The 10,617-nt window shown below is 50.9% G+C and overlaps 1 protein-coding gene across 2 annotated transcripts in view; it reads right to left on the reverse strand.

The window, feature by feature from the left end:
• Positions 1-8,634, reverse strand: part of GALNT16 (polypeptide N-acetylgalactosaminyltransferase 16) — a 75,593-nt gene extending 66,959 nt beyond the window's left edge. The window contains exon 1 of one of the 2 annotated variants that reach the window (XM_069017599.1): positions 8,344-8,634. In XM_069017599.1, the coding sequence (XP_068873700.1) occupies positions 8,344-8,547 (204 nt within the window). In that variant the 5' untranslated portion in view covers positions 8,548-8,634. The remainder of the gene's footprint in view (positions 1-8,343) is intronic. The other variant, XM_069017600.1, reaches the window with a different exon arrangement.
• Between the last annotated feature and the right edge of the window lie 1,983 nt (positions 8,635-10,617).

Below are 10,617 nucleotides of genomic sequence, written 5' to 3' on the forward strand. Positions count from 1 at the left end.
AGCTGTTTCAGGGCTGTTATCCAAAACAATAATGGCAAGGAAAAGAATCCTTTTTTTTCCTAACAGGCCCACAAATGTCTGATGCAGATTTCAGCACAGGTGCTTTCTCTCTCTGCTACTGTTAAACAAAGCCTCCTCAAAAGGATTGTATTACAGGTTACAAGACGAAAAATTTGTTAGGTGGGAGAACTGAAAACAAGAGGTTAAAGCAGATAATTTTCTGCAGTTTTAGCCAAATGTCATCAGTGACCATGCTGTAACAGTCAGAAGTTACAGCTCTGCCCCAATCCAACCATGGCAGCCTTGAAGCCTGAACTGCAAACTCAACCCTCCAGCTCCATCATGGCAGGATGACCAGCCAAGCATCATCTGAGCAGCCAAAACAGCTTCCCAGCCCAGGGGCAGCCGCATGTGACAGCTTCATTCTCATCCTGGGGATGAACATGGACACCAACAGTGCTGTGAGACCTGCAGTGGCACTGCAGAGGGAGCTGAGGCAGGTCTCTGCATGGATGATGTCCCTGAAGGAGCCGAAAGAAAGTAGCTCCAAAGGAAGCATGCAGCTGCCTATCAAAAACCCAGTCTCTACCAACACTGAGAAATTACCCACATGGACAAAGCACATCACAACATGGGTAATTTCTCTGCAAAGATGGGGCCCAAGAGACCCCTATTTTTTTTTACTTTGTTTTTGATTTTTTTTTAATGTACTGCCATATATCTCACTGTTTCCACAGCCCCAAGCACAACTGGGACATGGAAATCTGAAGTGGACAGTCCACCACCCGTCTTTTATCACTTTTATTAGTTGCAAGAATACGTGCTTGTAAAGACAAAGCAAAAGACAGCAGCAGGTAATACACAACCTTTTCTAACAAATCCTGCTGTTCAGTGCATGGAGCAGCCCATGCTGTGCCTTTAACACCTTCCTCTTGCAGCAGATCGGCCCTGACCTGCTACATTTCTGCTAATCCCCTTCCTTGTTCAGAGGGTATACAAAGGGAGAACTCAACCATTTTGCTAAGGTTATCTCTTTCATCTCCAGCCCTTTACAAAACTTGCAAGCTAAGCTGCCCAAAAGCCCTGTGAAGTAGATAAAATTTTCATTGTAGACTTTGGGGAAACTGAGGCATATGAAGAGCCTGTGAGGAAGATAAGTTCAGCTCAGTCAACAAGCCAGCTCAACTCACAGCCCATGGGTCTCACTGTGGTTCAGTCTTTACCTTAATGCAACAGTATGGGATGTGCTGTGGATCACGGCCTCTGCGCTAGGCACCAGAGAGACAAAGCAGCAACGACAGCTGACAGGACAACCCCAAAGAAACTACAACTCTGCTGCAGGAGCTGGCAGACTGAGCTGGAGGGGCACAGGAGAGCAGCATACATGACCAAAACAGGAAAGAGAAAGCAAGGGCCTGGGACTCTTGCTGAGGTGACATAGAATAGAAACAACCAGCTGGCATTCTATGGGGAGCCAAGGAAGAGCAAAAGATCCCACCTTGCCAGGCTCTGCCCTGGGGCTTCCCCTGCAGAAGAGAGACAATGCACAAGTGAGCCAGGGTCCCCCTGCTGTCCCATGTGCTTCATCTCCAACACATATGCCTCTGTTTGTTTCATTGCCTTTGTGCTATGCACATTTTTCCAACAGGAATAATTAAGTCAGTTTTCAGTGCTCCAAAATGGGCAGTCCCATTTCAGTGCCACTGAAAAAAAACATCTTCTCCCCCTGCCTTTTAAGTGACCCTCAACCTGCCTGCCTTGGGATGAAGTGTCTGGACCAAGTTTCACCATGGCAAACAGCAAACTGAGAAGTCTATCAAAGCTTTCTGTTTCCCGCAACACTGCCAAATTTTTAGTTTTTAAATCTTAAGACAGTTTTGTATATGCAAAGACAAACCTACCAGAGGAAGCAGCTGCATACTAAAGAATGCTTCAGCTCACTAAAACTTGCAACTGCTTCACGTACTGATTTAATGAAAAGGCTCTAGTAAAATAAATCATGTTCAGGAGCACTGCACTGGCACTCCCCTCACTGCTACACACTGTCCCAGGCTGCCCAGACCACCACATTCCCCAAGCCCTGGCTACCTCACTACAGCTACAGCATTGTTTTGATTAACAATTAAGGCTAGTGCTGCCAACTGGATTTTATTAATATTACTATTGTGAACAATTTTTTTTTATTTTATTTTTAATGTACCACAAGGACTGCTGGGACAAATTAAATATAAAATAATTTTCTGACATTTAGGCAAATAGCAGTCATTCCCACATTTTTAAAACATAAACACTGTAAATAAAATATTAAACTGTCAAGCTGTCACTGAATCTTCCTCCTGCAGTAATATCCTTAGAGAAAAAGTTACCAAGTCATCCTTTCCCAGGCAGCTGGCACAGGCCTTATGTGCCATAAGAGAGATGCCACAGAGATAAAAAAAAAATCAGTGCTGCAAGGGTCTGGCCACAGCAGGAATTGCTGTCACAAAACCCCAAGCATTAAGGGCTGTGTCCCCCACCCTGATACAAACTGGGAAGAGCAGAGGCCATACAGGTGCTGGGCCATACAGAGCCAGGCAGGTGCTGGATTTTGGCAGTGGAACAGTCCAGGCTGAACAGCACAGGCAAACCCAGCAACTGGCAGGAGCATCTTCACCTGCAAAAGCATTGGCACTGCCACCTGCAGCTTCTTTTCCATCTCATTTCCAACACCCCAGATATTTGCAGAGCCACAGGGAGTGAGCTGCTTTGCAGGCTGGTAGGATGAAGAGATGAAGTTTCCTCCACTTTAACTTGAAAGGAAGATGTTTTAAGAAAATGAGAGCATTTTGTGAGCTGTTGAACATGGCTTGCTCACCGTACCTTGCTGGTCTCGAGCTCCTGCAGACTAGGTAGTCTGGCTTACAGGCAGCATCACAGCCTTGGGGAGACCACAGAGCCTCCTGTGCTCAGTCCATGTGTGCAAACTCAAACACAGATAGCATAAGAGCAGAGAGAAATCTACAGAGCAATATGTCTGATCCTTGCCCCAAAAGGCAGTAGACTCAAGAGGGACCAACCTGCTATGAGTAAAATGGTAAGGAAGCTGCTGAAATGAACTGTGACATCTCATTAAAAATTAGGTCTTTTCTCTCCATGGCACAGCAGGTCATGAGATCAGGTCTGACAATATGTCAGTGCAAGGAATTAGTACTGTTCCCCCTCTTGTTGTGTTTGTTGGGTTATTTTATTTATTTAGGATCCACCTCAGTTTCCAGAGTTACATGCCTGAGACTACAAGACCTGCCTCCAGGCAGGCACAGATGCAGGAGCCTCATGGGACACAGGTCCCTGAAAAATTGTATCATTTAGCAAACCATGGAAGTTGCAGGTTATCCCAGTCATGAGGAAAACAGCATCCTCTGAAAGCTGCACACAGAGGAAATGTGATGAAGGGATGAGAATAAAATCATTCATGAATGCACAGTGAACATCAGCCAGCGCCTGCTCTGTGGGATTCAGATACCCAGGAGCCAAAGGCAACACAAAACAAAAGCACCAGAGCATGCTGCTAACTAGGTGTTCCAGGGTCTGAAGAGCAAACATCAAGGTGGTCTTACATGGTGGCAAATCCAAGCATGGCTAAATGTGCCAGTTTGGCAGCTCAGAGAAGCAGGTAAAGCCCAGCCACTGCCTATTTTCTGGCTAAACAAGACATGGGAATGAAACAATTGACATCTTTCCTCGCCAACTTGTTCTTTGCCTACGCACACCACCTGTTCTGAGTAAAGCATCCCAGTGGAGTCTCCTGCTTGCTGTCTCACCACAGGCAGGTGACACTCAGTTCAGTGATGTTTGCAGAGCTTTTACAAATCCTTGCTACAAGGAAAAAGGACGCCTTGATCTCATCTCCCCAGAGCTCATTTTACATGGCTGAGCACAGAGGTAGGGAGCAGCCAGGAGGGCCGAGCCCAGGCAACCTGAACCAGCATTACAATACAGGGCCTCTCTGCTGCCAGACTGGCTCCAGTGGGGTCACAGAGCAACTACACAGGTCACAAAAGTTGGCAGGATGAAGACAAGAGACAACATACCGGCTCCAAAGAGCAATTGACAAAGAGAAGAGGCATCATACCTGCTCCAAAGAGCAACTGGGCATCAGCCTAACACAAGTCAGAGCATTTAGATAACGATACTCTCCTGTCTCCAACTTCCAGGCGTGTTGCTGCTTTCCTGCCACCCCAGAGAAGACAGCAAGCTGAAGAACCCTGTGGGCAGCTTCACATCCCGCTTTTGACTAGGGAATAGGAGCAAATACTCCCACCCTCAGCTCACAGTCAGCCAACAGAAAAATGTCTCTTTGAAAGCTGCCTACCAACCATCCCTCTCACTAACAAGCTTTGCCCACACTGCAGCAATGGCCTCGCTCTCTTCACTGGGACACAAGTATGCTGGGTGAGCTTCCCATGCTGCAGTCTTTAGGCAGGGAAGAGCAGAGCCCTGGGCTCTGCTCATCAGTGCCATACGAAAGCACATAAGCAGCACATGGTGAACAATTAACCACTGGTACATAGTGCAGGAACGATGCCAAAACCCTTCCAAAGACACATGGCACGGCTTCTGGCCTTTGGAAATTTCCTGGAGACATGAGACAACCTTTTGCTAGGGAGGGACAGAAAAGAGTCCAGGGAATAAGTTCATCTTCCAAAAGCACACAAAGCAACTATCAGAGGTCTCGGGCTCCTTCTAATCGATATGAAACTATGCTGTGCTCCAGAGGAAAAATGCATTTCTAGGAGTGTGATACTCGCTTGTGTTTCTACCCTCTGTGGTAAGTGGAAGGGGAAGCACGCAGGGCTCAGCGTGTCACCAAGTGAGCCCTGCTATTTACCAATTTCTGAATTTTCATTTCAAGCATCTGTAGAGCCTGTTTATGAAGAGCCTATTGCAGAGAGGCCACATGTCAAGATTTCTGTATATAAAGCAGATATCTGTAGGATCACTATTAATGCACGAGCTGTTTCTGGGACACTGATCTCTGACAGCTCTGTGCCCCAGCTTAAATATTCAAAGGCTTCCCTGGATGACTCCAGGAATCAGACATCCAGATTTTAAGTTCAAAGTTGTGCTAATAAATATGAGGTCAACAAATAAAAAACAGCTTCAGGCTGAGACTTGCAATTGACTATTTACCTAAGGTGATTTTTATTCTTCACATTAAGAGAGAATAAAGAAGTAAAACACAAGCCCAAAAAGCACTTCAGTTTTTAAACCCATGCAGTACACTTTCACTTGCCCAGGATTTGAAATGTCATAGCATAGATGCAAGGGCAGAACTCTTGGACTCGCTCATCCAAAAGAAAGATTTTTTTATTTTTCCCAGACAGAAAAAGCAGCCAATTTTAGAAAACTGAAGAAATATTTTTCCAGAGACCCATAAATCACATGAGTCACCCTTAATTGCAGATGATCCCAAACCTGAGCTCCAACACCATCACTCATGCAGAGCAGAGGAAACCAGAAGCTGGATCAAAATAGGCAGCTTGTCTCAGTGGCTCTGCAGAAAGCCAAGGGAGCACAGGCACGCCTCCCCGTATACATGACTGCCATTATGCATTAAGTCAAATAATCTAACTTCAAGGGGAATGAACTCAGGGTTGAAGGCTCTGTGCTGCCAAAGGACAGCTGCTTCTCTAGATCCATTATTTCTCCAGCGGGGCACTAGAACTGGCACATTTCTCGTGCTGGCTGGGAGCGGGAGGTGGGCTGTGCCGCAGCCCACACGCCGTGCAGCCAGGGACAAAGCCGGCCACATGCTGGGGACCGTCTGCTCAGCTACTGCCCCGGCCTGACCAGCCCTCAGGCTCACACACGCAGCTCAAACCACAAGACCCACTGCTCAGATCCTGCTACATGCCATGCCCTGGGGGACAGTGCTGTCCCCAGATCTCCACCAACCTTCCTGCACCGTGCCCACCTGCAGTCACTTCCCTGCTTCTGCCCCAGCAGCGCAGGCAGAGGCCAAGGCTGGGACAGCTCCTTGCACACATCACTGCTAAGCCTGTTAAGCACCCCACAGCCATAGCACTGCATAGTTACAGGAGTACACATACTGCATTTTACCACCTTGCCTCTCATGGCAACCCACCAAACCCCTGGGAACCTGTATGCCTGAGGGAAAGCCCAAACACCACAAACCCTTCCTATTTCCCTATTTCCCTATGTTTCCCTTCTCTATGCAAATACATCATGGCAGGTCAGGATGTGATATTTCCACCATGCCCCACTGCCAAGTACATCGGGAGAGGGTCCTCCTTCATCTCAGAGACACCTGGGAGCCCTACTGGGAGGGCTGGCACATCCTGGGACCTCAGTTACACAGGGACTGGAGACACAAAAGATGATTATATTTCCTTGCTAAGGGATTTTGGGCATGGAGCAGAGTTGGGATGATTTACAGCATTTTGAGAGCAAGATCAGATTTGGAGTGGCCGTTGCATGACACTGTATCTTGTAAGGAGAGGCTTTGTGGTTAGCCATGAGCACATACTGCCTCCCCCCAAACAGCAGCAATATAACAACGTGCGGCACTGCCACAGCATCCTCCTCACCAGGATTTTAAGGTGCTTGGCAGACAATATGGATTCATGTAACCTCACAAGCCCTCTGAGAGGGAGTAAAGTAAATGCTATAAAAAACCAGAAGGGATAAGCAGGGCAACAGAGAAATAAAACTGTTAGAGCAGCATGTTCAAGCTCACCCAAGAAATCAGAGGCTCAGGGGCAGCTTCCTCTGCCACTAAGGTGGAATCAAAAGCAGGAGTGTTCCAAATCCTCCGTCTGTTCAACTCAGCCCTGGCCAGCCTGAGAGTGTTTCCCAGCACACCCAAAGGGCTACAGCAATAACAGCACTCACAGAGCTCCTCACTGTACTCATTTCCACAGTCCTACTCCACAGAGGGTCTCACAGCAGAGCAGCCTGACCTGCCAGCAGTCCCCAGCCCTAGCGAGCAGCAAATAACGTAAGTGCTCTGCCCCAGAGCCTCAGCTTTGACTTTGGAGTTTCAGCAGCTGCAAGCAATGGCCAAGGGGCTCAGCTGAAGGGTTTCCACTCTGCTGCCTGAGGGCTAGGACTGCTCTGACAGCGTTTTCCAAACATTCACAAGGCTTCCCAAACACGCATACACACACACCTCCCATCCCCACTTTACAAGTGAAGAAAAGCAAGACACAGGCCAAAAAAATCCCAGTGCCAGCCAAGGAGGGGAGCGGGCAGCCCTGGCAGCTGGCCCCTGCTCCGACTCTGACCGGGCTGCTGCTTTTGTTCGCTTCCGTGTGTGCGTAACCAGCTGACAAATGGATTCGCAGCCAAAGAGTGACACACGGTGCAGTTCCCGAACTGCTTCAGCTGGATCACTGGGAATGATATTGCTGGGCCACTTCTTGCCCCAGGGGCTGATTTATTTTTTATGAAGCGATTGCCTAGAGTTGGGAGAGCTTTATTGATGCTATTATACAGGCTGAAGGGAGGACAAATCACCCCCACGGACAGAGCAGAAAGGTCCTCATCATCCTTAAGACAGGAGCTCAATTTTATCCCCCTACCGAGCCCACAGATACCCAGGGAGGGCCGAGTGTGGGGCTTTCAACAAAACTAAAGTAGCACATCAGGGCACTGCTACCACCCCTCGGGTTAGGAAGGAGCCCTGGGGGCTCCCGCCATCTCCCTGCCCAAACTCTAGCCTGAGCCCGACTCAGACTGCTGTCTCTGGCTTAAAAGAGACAAAACTCCCGAGTGGCGCCCAGGTCCCCCATCTGGCAACCAAGCGGAGGAGGCCGAGGTTGGTACCAGCTGTACAGTCCCCCACTGCAAGTGCCACTCGCGTCCCCCCGGCCCGATGCTCAGAGCCCGCCGGCTGGCCGGAGGAAGGGCTTGTGAGAGGTCATGGGTCTCAGCTGGTCCTGACAGGAAAGCACTGTGATCACATACATGTGTCTGTACATATCTGTATGTGTGCGCCTCCTGAACGCGAAACAAAAACCTTCCAGCTGTTTCACCCGCCTTTTTTCCCGGCCAAGGGCAGCCGCTCTCAAGCCGGAGGAGCAGAGCCCGGGCTGAGAGCGGCGGAGACAACTCGCGAACACTTTACCCTACGGCATTACTCTATTCCCCCGAGAGTGCCCACCCTGCTCCCCGATTGTAGCGGCTGCCATGGTGACAAGCACGAATGCTAAAATAAACAGAAAGCAACCCGAAGGCAAAGCGCAGCCCTCCGCCGGCGCACCCCGCGCCCGCCGCGGCGGCTCCCTTCCCGAGCATCCTCCCCGCCGCGGCAGGACGGGATGCTGGCGGCCGCCGCTCACTCACGATAAGGGGGATGGTCCTCTCCTCCCGGCGCAGCTCCAGCCTGCCGGCCGCCCTCTGCCCGCTCCGGGCGCCGCCGCTACCGCCTCCGGCGGACCTGCCGGCAGCCGCCGAGCGGGGCTTGTTGTCCTGCCATAAGTAGTAGAAAGTGCCCAGGATCCAGGCGACGGTCAGGATGGCGATGGCATTGGCCCTGATCCTCCTCATGCCGAGCGCCCCGGGGGAGCCTGGGAGCGCTGCCTGGACGGGCAGGGGCGGCTGCGGGAGGAAGGAGAGAAGAGGAGGAGAGGAGGAGGCGGCGGCGCGGCTCCCCCGCCCCGCACCGCTCCGGCTCCGGCCCCGGCCCCGCACCGCCCAGCCGCCGCCGCCGGGTCCTAACGCCTCGCCCGCTCCGCCGCAGGGGGCGGAGGGCTCCGCGCCTCCTCCTGCTCCTCCTCCTCCCGGCCTGGCCGGCGCGGGGAGCGGGGGCCGGCTGCCGACGGGGATGCGCTCGGCGCCGCAGCTGCAGCGGGGACGGGGCGGCGGGGCCCCCGTGGCGGGGAGCGAGTGACACGGGTTGAGCCTCAGGAGATGGCTGCTGGGACGCGGGCAGCACAGCAGCCTGCCCTCTTGCACCGCTGCCTCGGCGGGACTCGTGTCTGTACTGCCATGGTCGTGCCCGTAAGGCAGGCGGCCAGTGAATACGCCGTGGCAGCCCATGGCACACAGGATCTAGGCACCCGCGCCGTGGAGATGAGCCCATCTTCCAGTGAAGCTATGGTGCTTCACGGGAGCAAGGCTCTCGGGCTGACAATGGAGCTGCTCAAGCACCTGCTCCCATCGCTGCCACACGCAACAGTCACGAACGGGCACAAGGGCTGGGCGCCTGGGCCAGCGCCACAGCCTCGAGGCCTTTCAAGCCCTGTGGGAGGACAACCATGGCAGTGGAGAGGCAACGATGATACAATTCCACATCACAGGGCACTGCTAAAGCTGTAGCGGTAAAAAGCTTACTGAATCCTGCCCTGCGGGCAGCTTGAAAACAACAGAGCATGCAGCTTGTGGAAACCAAGTGACATTTAGGCACAGTGCAGCTGCTGTGCAACTACGGCTTAAAGGTTTGCAAGAGCAGGAGGAGGTACCCAGAAAACTTACCAGGGAAAGCAAATGTTTAAAAAAGAAAGGTGCTTCCAAGGCACCTGATGAGGGGAGTAGAGTATTTGCATTACAGTACGGAAAATGTCATCAGGGCTTCTAAATAACTTTTTGCCCTACTTTCCTCCTGACCAAATTCCTCTAAGTGTAATTGCAACCTGCCCTTCTAAATTGCCCTTTGAGATTTACCTGCTCACTGCTTGTTTCCAGAAGTACAGCATAGTACAAAATTCATTTGTCAGACTTGTTCTGTGGGCACTCAGGGCAGAGTGTTGTTTTTAGGACTACCACCTCCCAGGGCTGCAGCATGGCTGCACATCAGCCTCCCTGCTAAGCACACTGCACGCCTGATGTAGAAAATGTTAGAAAGCATCTCACATCCTCCTAGGTACTTTTCCCAATGACCTGACACCCACACACAGCTTCCCAGGTGGACTAGTCATGATCAGTGGCAAGGGGAAGTTTGAGACATTTAAGGCAAAAACAAAGTCCTCCAAGGGATCAACAAAAACTTAGATAGTCTCAGCTGTCCGGTCTGGAAGCTGGGCTTCCACTATTTTCAATCTCTTTCACGGTCTTAGTGGAAAAAGAGCATCTGCTCTCTTGTGTGGGTTTGGATTCAGCAGTTGCCTGGGCTGCAGAGGGACATGAAGAGAGCCAGAGGATCTATTCCAAGGACTCAGAAAAGAGGAAGACAGGGAGTAAGGTGTGTTCATGTTCCTGTGACAGCAGATCCAGGCAGACTGTCTTTTCTGTCACCACTGTGCAGATCATACCAGACTATGCTTGATTCCTTCTTAGTCTTTTCTCACCTTTTGGTGGCATTCACTACAGAAAAGCAAATCACAAACAGCAGTGGAGACTTGTGTGTGAAACAGAAGAAAATCCTCTGCCCCAAAACTTGAACTAAACAGATTGCCTTCTCCTGCTCTTCCAGGCATGCTGCTTCCCCTTTCCACTGCAGCCATTAATTTTCTTCCTAACCCCGCTAGCACACCCTATCAGCTGCCATGCAATCACTATTGCCTCTCAAGGGAAGGCTTGTAGGGAAGTGTCAGAAATGAGCAGAGTGCTCTGTAGGCAAGCTTCAGCAGAACCCCAAACAGAAGCCTGGTCAAGAGGTTTTTCTTATAGGGGGCAGTT

Source organism: Aphelocoma coerulescens, chromosome 5 (genome assembly GCF_041296385.1).
Source record: "Aphelocoma coerulescens isolate FSJ_1873_10779 chromosome 5, UR_Acoe_1.0, whole genome shotgun sequence".
Lineage (NCBI taxonomy): Eukaryota > Metazoa > Chordata > Aves > Passeriformes > Corvidae > Aphelocoma > Aphelocoma coerulescens.